This window comes from Dipodomys spectabilis, unplaced genomic scaffold (genome assembly GCF_019054845.1).
Source record: "Dipodomys spectabilis isolate Male_0828 unplaced genomic scaffold, ASM1905484v1 ptg000136l, whole genome shotgun sequence".
Classification (NCBI taxonomy): Eukaryota; Metazoa; Chordata; class Mammalia; order Rodentia; family Heteromyidae; genus Dipodomys; species Dipodomys spectabilis.
In genome coordinates, this window is record NW_024870813.1 from 11726573 (window position 1) to 11739023 (window position 12451).

The 12451-nt window shown below is 37.9% G+C and overlaps 1 protein-coding gene across 4 annotated transcripts in view; it reads left to right on the top strand.

Annotated features, from left to right (window-relative positions):
• The window catches only part of Ppp3cb (protein phosphatase 3 catalytic subunit beta), a 57863-nt gene that overhangs the window by 18831 nt on the left and 26581 nt on the right, over positions 1 to 12451 (top strand). For all 4 annotated transcript variants that reach the window (XM_042690275.1, XM_042690277.1, XM_042690276.1 and 1 more), the window contains exons 5-9: positions 5246 to 5391; positions 6096 to 6235; positions 6346 to 6423; positions 6529 to 6623; positions 10164 to 10289. In XM_042690275.1, the coding sequence (XP_042546209.1) occupies positions 5246 to 5391; positions 6096 to 6235; positions 6346 to 6423; positions 6529 to 6623; positions 10164 to 10289 (585 nt within the window). The remainder of the gene's footprint in view (positions 1 to 5245; positions 5392 to 6095; positions 6236 to 6345; positions 6424 to 6528; positions 6624 to 10163; positions 10290 to 12451) is intronic.

Below are 12451 nucleotides of genomic sequence, written 5' to 3' on the forward strand. Positions count from 1 at the left end.
CTCAGGGCCTGGGTGCTAACCTTGAGTGAAATAGCTCAAGAATGTCCTCAAGCGCTTAAGGCTAGCACTCTACCACTCTGAGCCTCCTTGCCATTTCCGGTTTTCTGGGGATTAGAGTCTCACAGACTTTCCTAACCTGGCTGGCTTTGAATTATAATCCTCAGATCACAGCTTCGTGAATAGTTTGGATTACAGGCATGAGCCACCAGTATCCAGCTAACCTTGCAGATTTTTGAATCTCTGTCTTGAGGCATTTCTGTGAAGACACAATAAATTATTTTTCCTGTCATCATTGCATGTCTTTTCAAGCATGCTGTTTACGAATTGTCTTTTTTGTTTTTGGTCAATCATGAGGCTTGAACTCAGAGCCCCTAAGCTCTTTAAGCTTAAGGATAGCATTCTACCACTTGAGCCACAGCTCCCCTTCTACTTTTTTGGTGGTTAACTGGAGATAAGACTCCATGGACTTTTCCTGCCCAGGCTGGCTTTGATGAACTGCTATCCTCAGATCTCATCCTCCTGAGTAGGTAGGATTACAGGTGTGAGCCACCAGTTCTGGCATTAATTGGCATTCTTAACCTATGCTCATCTCTTTTTATTCAAATAATTGAAGCAATTATAATGTATGTATAAGCAACTAATACAGAGCAGTGTTTGAACTTTTTTCAAACTTTAAACTTACGCATGTTAAATTTATATTCAGACTATATAAAGTCTTAGTGGTAGGTTCTAAAAATATGTCTGAAGTCTCCCCTAGTATCTGTACTTTTTTTTTTGTCAGTTGTAGGGCTTGAACTCTGGGCCTGGGTACTGTCCTTGAGCTCTTCAGCTTAAGACGAGCACTCTACCACTTGAACCACAGCTCCACTTCTGGTTTTCTGGTAAATTGGAGATAGAGTCTTATGGACTTTCCTTGCTGGGGCTGGCTTTGAACTGCAATCCTCAGATCTCAGCCTCCTGAGTAGCTAGGATTACAGGTGTGAGCCACCAGCACCTGACAATCTGTACAGATTGATTCTAGGACCCTGTTCAAATAACCAAAATCTGCTTTTTTTTTCCCCTTCTGAGTTGTGTGAGTGTCCCTGAGCTTTTTTGCTCAAAACTAATGCTCTATCACTTTGAGCCACAATGCCACTTCTGGTTTTCTGTTGTTAATTGAAGATAAAAGTCTTTCCTGCCTAAGCAGAAATGTGATCCTCAGATCTCAGCCTCCTGAGTAGGTAGGATTACAGGCATGAGCTATCTGTGCCCATCTTCTGCATAGCATACATATAATATTTAGATGTAACAACAAATCATGTATTTTAAATCATATCTTATCACATATACTTAATATGATAGATAATAAGAAAACAGTAAATCACTAAGTATTTGTATGGGGAGCTATGGTATATGTCCTTGCTAATATGAATGTGTCACTTCTAGTCTTCATTTTATTTATTTATTTTTTGTCCGAGACTAGGACTCAAAACTCAGTATCTGACGCTTTTGGCTGGTACTTTACTACCTGAGCCATGCCTCCAATTCCTCATTTTTATATGTTTATTCTCAGGACCATAGTGAGGTTTGAAGTCACAGTCCTGCATTTGTTAGGCAGGTGATCTGCTGAGCTACTTCTCTAGCTCTATTATGCTTAATGTGATATAAATACTATCTGAATAATTATTGTACGGCTTTATTTAGGGAATAATGGAAGTAAAATCTGTACAAGTTTAGTATAGAAGTGATTTTTTTCTGCATACTTTTATCTGAGATTGGCTAAATCCATGGAAAGAACCCACTGAAACAGGTCAACTACAATTTCACAGTTATTAAGACTGAAAACAGTCTAATGAAGACTATTTCTAGAAACTTAGGAAAGTGAAAAACAAAAATAGCTTGGGTAATTGTAAAGTTGCTGTTACAGCAGGCTCATGTAACTTCAAAGATGTGGTATCTAACCTCAATGAATAAGATTAAACCTGTAGAAAGTACATGCTTAGTTGGACGCTGTTGGCTCATGCTTGTAATCTCAGTTACTCAGGAGGCTGAGATCTGAGATTCATGGTTCTAAGCCAGTCCAGGCAGAAAAGTCCCTGTGAGACTCTTATCTCCAATTAACCACTCAAAAACCCAAAGTGGAACTGTGGCTCAAAGTGGTAGAGCACTAACCTTGAGCTAAAGAGCTCAGAGATAGCACCGATGCCGAGTTAAAGCCCCACAGCTGACAAAAAGAAAAAGTACATGCTTGTTCTAAAAGTGATCACATTAAATTTTATTAAGCCCACAGTACTAAAGATTAGATCTGTCAACAAACCATCAGTTTACAGCCTCTGGTTGCTATGTACATAAGAGATTTTCTTCTCTTATTATTTTTTGCCAGTCCTGGGGCTTGAACTCAGGGCCTAGGCACTGTCCCTGGACTTCTTTTGCTCAGGGATAGCACTCTACCACTTGAGACACAGCACCAACCAATTCTGGCTTTTTTTTTTTTTGTCGGTCGTGGGGCTTGAACTCTGGACTTGGGCGCTGTCCCTGAGCTCAAGGCGAGCACTCTACCACTTGAGCCACAGCGCCACTTCCAGTTTTTTAGTAGTTTATTGGAGATAAGAGTCTCATGGACTTTCCTGCCCGAGCTGGCTTTGAACTGTGATCCTCAGATCTCAGCCTCCTGAGTAGCTAGGATTACAGGAATGAGCTACCGGCACCCGGCTTGGCTTTTTCTGTTTATGAGGTACTGAGGAATCAAACCCAGGGCTTCATGCATGCTAGGCAAACACTCTACCACTAAGCCACATTCCCAGCCTGAGATTTTCTTATATTTAAATGTTACTAACTAAAAGATTCTGAACTAATTATCATCTCCTTCCCAGTGTTCACTTTCCCTATAGACTTTGGCTATAGACTCAGACAGAGATCTTTTTTTTTCCTTTTTTTGGTTGTGGGGCTTGAACTCTGGACCTTGGTGCTGTCCCTGAGCGCGTTGCTCAAGGCTAGTGCTCTACCACTTGAGCCACTTCAATTTTCTGGTAGTTAATTGGAGATAAGAGTCTCATGACTTTCCTGCCTGGGCTGACTTTGAACCTTGATCCTAAGATCTCAGCCTTCTGAGTAGCTAGGATTACAGGTGAGAGCCACTGGTGCCTGCTGTACCTAGGTTCTTAGTCACAACACTCTGTGGGTAAGCTATGTAATACAAGCAGGATAAATAAATGAGGGGAAATTGGAACTAAGCAACCTCTCTCTTCTCTCTCTATTGATCTCATAATTAACAAACCATGCACCAAAAATCATACCTAAAATAAAATATCAGAAATTTAAACGTATAATGGAACACAAAGGTGTGTTCCTATCTCCTAAAACTAAATGATGGTTTGATTTGGTAGTTATTTTCTTTCTTGTGTTTCTGTATTGGCTTTCTACTTCATTGCTCATTTTAAGCATTCATTTTTGTCAGAGGAACTATTCAACTCCTCAAATGTATGTGTATTATTACCTTTCCTTGCCTTTCCCATTCCTGTTCCCTTCCCCTTCACTTTCCTTTCCTCTCCTCTCTTTTTCCTCCCCCCGCCCTTTATTTTAAAGCCAATACTGGAACTTGAACTTCCTGTCTCATGTTCTCTCTTGGCCTTTTTACTCATTGCTGGTGCTCTACCACTTGAGCCATACCTCTGCTTCCAGCTTTTTGGTGGTTAATTGGAGATAAAAGTCTTGAAGATTTTTCTGCCTAGCCTAATTGTGCACCGGGATCCTCCTCAGATCTTAGCCTCCTAAGTAACTAGGATTCTTTCATTTTCTTCAAATGGATGAACCTGGAATTGTTTTATGATGTTATAGACTTCCTGCAATAATACTTACTTACTAGAATAAAAACAAATTTAAACTTTTAGCCTTAACTATAGTTATAATTTTGCCTTATTTGGCCTGCAATGGTAAAGGGTCAAACTGTTTTTAGATACTTAATTATAGATCTATTTATTTTTAATTATTTATGATCCAAAATTTATTTGGAGCCAGGCACTGGTAGCTCAGGTCTATAATCCTAGCTACTCAAGAGGCTGAGATCTGAGGATCACAGTTCAAAGCCAACCCAGGCAGGAAAATCTATGAAACTCTCATCTTCAGTTAACCACCAAGAAACTAGAATGGAACTGTGGCTCAAAGTGGTAGAGAGAGCACAAGCCTTGAGTGTAAGAGCTCAGAGACAGCGCCCATTCTCCAAATTCAAGCCCCAGGACTGACAAAAAAAAATTGCATATCCAAAATAAATTTATAGAGAGCTAATATTTTATCTCCATAATTACTGGTAACATTGTTTTTGTTGATACTTATAGGGAAAAGAGGCTTGTTTCCCTTTAATAGATGTATATTTGGCAAAATTCATTCTTTATTGTACTATTGAGTTGCATGAAGTTTTTTTTTCCCCCTTCCCCCACAACCTCTACCCCCTCAAGCCCTTGTGTCCCAGGGCTTGAGGTCAGAGCTTTTTGGTCAAGGCTAGCACTCTACCACTTGAGCCACAGCTCCACTTCTGGCTTTTTTGATGACTAGTTAGACATAAAAGTCTTATGAACTTCCTGCCTAGGGCTTGGCTTTGAATTGCAATTGTCAGATCTCAGCTTCCTGAGTAGGTAGGATTTATAGACAGGAACCACTGGCAATTCTGTGAGTTTTAACAAATGAATAGCATTGCCTACCACCTTATTCAAGCTGCAGAAAAGTTTCCTCATGCCATTAATTCCTTCTTGCTGCTTTTTTAGTTATTCTTTCATCCACTCAATTTGTGTTTTCTGTTTCCAGTTTTCTTGTTTTGGTTTTAATAGTCAATTTAGAAGATTTACCTTTTTTTTTTTTTTTGGTCGGTCGTGGGGCTTGAACTCTGGGCCTGGGCGCTGTCCCTCAGCTCTTCAGCTCAAGCCGAGCGCTCTACCACTTGAGCTACAGCGCGCCACTTCCGGTTTTCTGGTGGTTTATTGGAGATAGGAGTCTCACGGTCTCTCCTGCCCAGGCTGGCTTTGAACTGCGATCCTCAGATCTCAGCCTCCTGAGTAGCTAGGATTACAGGCGTGAGCCACCAGCGCCCGGCTTAGATTTACCTTTTATAATTGAAATTATAACTGCCTCAAACTCATTATTAGAAAAGAGAATTATTAATTATGAAGGGAAAGAGGGAATAAGAAATAAAATGTTATCATCAGCATTTATGTTTTAAGAATGATCATGTGGTAATATAATTTTGAAATGGTGTAATTTTTTCTTTTTCTAGGTAAAATTAAATATTCAGAAAGAGTCTATGAAGCTTGTATGGAAGCTTTTGATAGCCTGCCCCTTGCTGCACTTTTAAATCAACAATTTCTTTGTGTTCATGGTGGACTTTCACCAGAAATACATACACTGGATGATATTAGGAGAGTGAGTATAGATTTCAGTTCCAGAGTTGATTCTTATTTACTATATTTTGTTGATTTTTAAATTTTATTTACTATATTTTGTTAGTTTATCTTCAGTGGAAAGATTAGATAACAGTCAAAATTAATATGCTGATCAGGTGCCAAGTGCTCATGCCTATAATCCTAGCTACTTGAGAAGCTGAGATCAGGAGGACTCATGAGGCCATTCAGGGCAGGAAAGTTCATTGACCCCCTTTCCAGTTGATAGCTAGTCACAGTAGTATGCACCTGTCATCCTAGCTATAAAAAAGATTGGGTTCTGGACCAGCCTAGTCAAAAACAGTCGATGAGATTCATATCTTAAAGGAAGAAGGTAGGCATGCCTAGGTACAAACATGCCTTTTATCTGAGCTATACAACAGGAAGCTTAAATAGACAGATGATAAGGTACGTGTAGGCAGGAAGCTAGACCCTGTCACAAAAAAAGAGTTGAAGGCATGGCTCAGCAGTTGAGTATCTACCTAGCAAGTTGAAAGCCCTGAGTTCAAAACCCCAGTACCAGCAAATAGAAAAAAAATATGATGCTGATTTTAAGGAAACAGTTTCTAATCATTCAGAATAATGTAGTATAGACTTTAAAGTTGATGCCACTTTCTTTTTTATGTTTTGTCCTCACTTGGTGATGAGATTTCTATTCATGTCTTTCTTTCTTTCTTTCTTTCACAGTTAGATAGATTCAAAGAGCCACCTGCATTTGGACCAATGTGTGACTTGTTATGGTCCGATCCTTCTGAAGATTTTGGAAATGAAAAATCACAAGAACATTTTAGTCACAATACAGTTCGAGGATGTTCTTATTTTTATAAGTAAGGAAAAATAGCCAAGATGAATCATATTTTAGGTATCTGAAAATGATATATGCTCCATACATCAAAACACATTGTTTTACTTAATGTACTCTTTTTTCCCCCTACAGCTATCCAGCAGTGTGTGAATTTTTGCAAAACAATAATTTGTTATCGATTATTAGAGCTCATGAAGCTCAAGATGCAGGGTAAGAATTCTGTTTCCCTAACCCAAATTAACACCTTTAATACAAATCAAACTTAGTAACCATGATTGATGCTTTACGATGCATATTAAGCTATTTGTTTTGCAGCTATAGAATGTACAGAAAAAGTCAAACTACAGGGTTCCCTTCATTAATAACAATTTTTTCGGCACCTAATTACTTAGATGTCTACAATAATAAAGGTAAGATGTTGTTGATAAAAAAAAATGTTAAACAACTTAGCATTTTAATTTACTTTAAAAAATAGAAAAAGGGCATTGTTTGAAACTATACAAATCTTACTTTAAAACAAACAAAAAACCCTACAAGATATAAGGGAGGGGAGAAAACAAGAAATAAAAATCCAAACGGTGTAGCTAGGCGCCAGTGGCTCACGCCTGTAATCCTAGCTACTCAGGAGGCTGAGATTTGAGGATCATGGTTCAAAGCCAGCCCGGGCAAGAAAGTCATGAGACTCTTATCTCCAGTTAACCACCAGAAAACTGGAAGTGGTGTTGTGGCTCAAATGGTAGAGTACTCGCCTTGAGCTCAAGGATAGGGCCCAGGCGTAGAGTTCAAGCCCCACAACCAACCAAAAAAAAAAAAATCCAAAATGTGAAACTAAGTCATATGTAACCATTCCACAACTTGTCACTCATGAAAGCTGTTTTGTCAAAAATGCTCTGAGTTAAGCAAAACCAAACATGATTTTCTTAAGCTCCCCTTTCTTACATCTTTCTCCTTATAACCAAGAGAATGTTTTCTTGATTATATATAGCTGTTGCTGCTTTGACTATTTTACTTGTAAACCTACTTGTTTATTTTATGTTGCTTATTTTATGTTGACTGATGTAGCTTCTCTTTCATATTTTCTACTTTTATCTCACAGTCTTATCACTGCCCATGAAGATTTATATTTGAGCTGTAATTAATCTACTCTGATTTCCCTTTAGGTTCTCTCATCTTTGTTTCTTTTCTCCTTTTTCTCATATATATTTTCTTTACTTTCTGTTCCTCTGTCTTCTATTTCCTCTCCTTTTCTCCAAATTTAATTTGTGTATAAACATTAAATTTCATTTTATTTTGAGTATAACTTATTGACAGATAATGCCACACAGTCTTTGTCTAGTTAAGTATGTGCCCAGGACATTGGAGATGAGATTGAGTTTACATAGTTCACATCTTCAGAGGAAATTAAGGAGGCCAGCTTCTATTCCATTTTGACATGTCTGGAATTCAGTTGACTATTTCATAGCTCCAGAGTCAGCCAGGAGGAAAAGAACAGAACGTTAAAGACTTTAAAAAGTACATTTAGAAAGAGAATGAGGTCATTGCTAAATGTGGGACATGATGTAAGTTTGAAAGAGGAGCAGAACAGGTTTTTTAGATGACGGGATGGTAGTTAAAGGTAAAAATATTTGCCTAAGATCCAACAGTAGCAAGTGATATAGAATGTTCTATAAGAACTTACATTACAGATAGCTAATGAAATGTGGCTTCCTTTTTAAAGAGAAATATATCTAAGTTTTAACTCCATTATTAAGAACAAGATCCAAATACTACATTTAATTTTCTGCCAGTGCTCTTAATTCCTCAACTGTGACTTTCCTTTGTCACTATTAAATGTACTAGTGTTCAGTGCCCAGTTGAATTACTACCTTACTAGTTATCCTTTGTTAATTAACTCAGGAGGCTGAAGAATCAAGTTTTTTTAATCTTTGAAAATGAAACATCACTGAAACTGTCTTGTCAAAACCAAATGTCTCTCAGTAATTCTAAATCTATATATAGTTGAATGTTTACAAGTATGGACATATTTGTAATGTTTCATTCCTATCCATAAAGCAATTTTCTAGATTTTTCTGTCTCTTTTCTCCTCTAAATAAGGTCTTGAAATACTGGTATCGACCATTTTTGAGGTGAACCTAAAATCTTTTTAGTTTACATATACATTTCATAAGATAAACAAAATACATCTATTAAGTTAGTGAATAGTAATATGCAGTAGGATTTTTTTTTTTGGTGGGGGGTCCGGTTGTGGGGTCTGAGCTCTGGGCCTGGGCACTGTCCCTCAGCTCTTCAGCTCAAGGCTAGCGCTCTACCACTGAGCCACCTTCTCAGCCCGCAGTAGGATTTTTTTTTGGTTCTGTATTAACCACAATTACAAATCTTGAAGTTTAATATCTATATTTAAGCACTTTTGATTAAACTGACTAAAAGTAACCATACAATTACTATTTTACAAAGCATTTTATTTGTTTATATAGTTTCATGTAAAGTACATTCTCTGATCTTAAACCAAACTTCTGAAGTAGGCAAGGTGGACATCTTAGTTCCATTTTATTAATGAGAAGCAAATTGCTAAATAATTGTTCATACATAGCTAGTACATACTGTAGTTTCTGTTAGAATGTAGTTTTATAATATTATGTCCAATAAAGTAATATAACCAGGGACTAAAATCGGGGTAGGTTAGTATAAGATATTAGTTATATCAATATTTTGAAACATTAAGGGCTGGGAATTTGGCTTAGTGGTAAAGTGCTTGCCTAACATGCATGAAGCCCTGGGTTCAATTCCTTAGAACTACATAAACAGAAAAGACCAGAAGTGACACTGTGGCGCAAGTGGTAGATCGTTAGCCTTGAACAAAAGAAGCTCAGGGACAGTGCCCAGGCCAAGTTCAAGCCCCAGATGTCACCTTCATTCTCCCTCTCTCTTTCTCTCTCTTTTTTTTTAATCAGTCCTGGGGCTTGAACTCTGGTCCTGGGCGTTATCCCTTAGCTCTTCAGATCAAGATTAGTGCTCTTCCACTTGAGCCACAGAGCCACTTCTGGCTTTTTCTGATATGTGGTGCTGAGGAATTGAGCCCAGGGCCTCATGCATGCGAGGCAAACATTCTGCCACTGAGCCACCTTCCCAGCCTGAGTTCAAGCCCCAGAACTGGAAGTGGGAGTGAAGGGGGGAAGAAACATTAGGAAAATACTTAAAATTGGATTATATAGTTATATTTTCTTTTCTGATATTCTAATAGAATTGCTTTTTTTTTTCTTTTCTTTTTTTTGGGGGGGAGGGGGCGGTTTGGTCGTGGGGCCTGAACTCTGGGCCTGGCGCTGTCCCTCAGCTCTTCAGCTCAAGGCTAGCACTCTACCACTTGAACCATAGCACCACTTCCGGCTTTTTTCTTTCTTTTTGCGTATGTGGTGCTGAGGAATCGAACCCAGGGCCCCAGGCATGCAAGGCAAGCGCTCTACCACTGAGCCACCTTCCCAGCCCCCACATAATTGTTTTAAATAAGGGTTCTTGACTTCTTTGCTTGCCTCATTATCATTCAGACTGTCTTTGTCAGGTTATTGTCTGCAGCTAAAGAGATCCTCTTTATTTCTTCAGCTGACACAAAAAACCTAGAAAATTGCTCATTGTCATTCTGTGTTTCCCAAATAATTGAGTTTCTACAATTTTGGATTTAGTAAAAATGCATGTTCATTATTAAATTATAAAGTAAAACAACCATTTTGAAATTTTATTTTTAGTGCAAATATCTGACTATTGTACCTAAAACTTTTATGCCAACAATAAATTTGTTACAGCAAAAATTTTTAGTTGCTATCTCCTTTACCAACCCAGATTCTACTTATCCTTTATCGCCTTCCCTTTTAATAAGCTGTTTTTCTGCTTTTATGTATTATATACTTTCCAGGCTAATGACAAACTGTTACATTGACATTCAACTTATCTTCCAGCTGCTGTATTAAAGTATGAAAATAATGTGATGAATATTCGACAGTTTAACTGTTCTCCACATCCTTACTGGTTACCCAATTTTATGGATGTCTTCACATGGTCTTTACCATTTGTTGGAGAAAAAGGTACAATTTTTTTAAAAAGCATTTTATTACTGTTATATTTACTCCAGTTTACTATCACAAGCATATACTTGCTGAAGGAAGCTTAAGTCTGGTTTTACTGTGGTTATAACTCTGTGTCTGTGGGTGTGGATATGAGAGCCTCAAAGATATTTTAGTTAGCTGTTTACAGCCCCCATGTAAGTGTGTCTGGGGGGCTGGGAGAAGACTTAAATAACTTGATGTCTTCAGCTGTTCAATTTTCTTTGTTTTTGTCTTTAGCTTAAATATTTTTTTACGAAGGGATAGCTTTGCTGAACAGACCTTCTGCACTGTTTGTAGGATGCCACAGCAATTCATAGAAAAATGAAATAACGGGGCTGGGAAGGTGGCTCAGTGGTAGAGCGCTTGTCTTGTAAGCCTGAGGCCCTGGGTTCGATTCCTCAGCACCATATAAGCAAAAAAGAAAAAAGCCGGAAAGTGGCGCTGTGGCTCAAGTGGTAGAGTGCTAGCCTTGAGCTGAAGAGCTGAGGGACAGCGCCCAGGCCCAGAGTTCAGGCCCCACAACCGGACCCAAAAAAAAAAAAAGAAAAATGAAATAACCCTTAGGTTGGCAGTAGTAGTCATTTTGTAGTACTTTTTATATTCTAAGAGGCATAGAGTCATCCAAGTTCAAATCTAACATTCCTTTTTTTATATTAAAAATATTTATAAAATAATGGTCTGATAATATAGAATATAAACAATATACAAGGTTTTTAAAGAGAAAATAAATCCTATTTTAAATGTTTGTTTTTTTCTTTCAAGTTCTATAGAGTTTTTAGGTTTTTTTTTTAATATCCCATTCTTCTTTTCCATCTTAGTGTTAATTTTTTCATGAGGCAATGCCTCAGATTTTGTATATGGCAAATAGCATGAAAGTTCAGACATTATCGTAAAACATCTTGTTCTGTATCCTCCCTGTGTTTTTTTATGCCTCTTCCATGTTACACAATGTTCCTTTCTGTATAATATGTCACTTCTGCCAAGACAATTTTTGGATCCAAAATTTCAAATAAATACTTAAGCTGTATGTTAAATAGCTTTTCTGCAGACTGTCTTCTACCTTTTCATTTACTCACTAAGTCTCAAGTTAATATGGAGATAGAATTACTAGCTTTAAGCATTTGAGAAATGGGCCAGTTAAGGGCTTAGTATAAGGGATGCATTTCACTTACTACATTCTATCTTTGGTATATGAGAAATTGTTCAGTCATAGCATCATCAGGCTAAAGAGTTAAGAATTCATCTTGTTTACTCTCTAGACTGCAAGTGAACTATTTTAATGTAATATTGGGAGGGTAGAAGGTGGGCACAAGAGGCATAAAGAGGAAAATGGACATTTTATAGATTCTCTTTGATTCTTTCACATAAGGGAATGTTTCATTATACCTAATTGAATGGTTTTTTGTTGTTTGTTTGTTTGTTTGTTTTGTTGTCAGTCATGCAGCTTGAACTTTGGGTCAGGGTGCTGTCCTTGAACTCTTCAGCTCAAGGCAAGTGCTCTAGCACCACTTCCAGCTTTCTGGAGATTTATTGGAGATAAGTCTCACTGACTTTCTTGCCCAGGCTGGCTTTGAACCATGATTGTCAGATCTCAGTCTCCTGAGTAACTAGGATTACAGGTGTGAGCCACCAGTGCCATGCTTAAATGTGTTTTTAAGTGATAGGAAAATTTATTGGGAAAAAATGTGGCAGAAAAAGAAATTATGTTGCCTATAGTTTAAACAGGGAGGAATAGGGCAGGGTGTGAGAAGTTATTCATAGTTAACAGTCCCAAATCACGTGTAGAATCAGTGGTGGCATCAGATAAGTCTTACAGTCATTGTTTCAGGATTAGTCTAGTAGGGTCTTGACACCTGGTAGGTGGTCCTCCCCTTCTTGGATTCCAAGATGGCTACAAAGTGACTGCAGAAAAAAAATATCAGAAGCTTATTGGTCCAGCGTACTGGGCAAGTCACTGTCCCAAGGGTGGAAGAGGTTTACTAAATTACATTTGACCTCTGAGGCATGGTTTTACTGGCCTGAGTAGGTAAGTTAAGAACTATTTGTTGACCCATTTCAGTCTGGAATGAATCCTGTGGTTAATCCTTAGGTGGTGGAGTACTCAAAGAAACCTCTTAAGAAATTTTATGATTCTGGTGGCC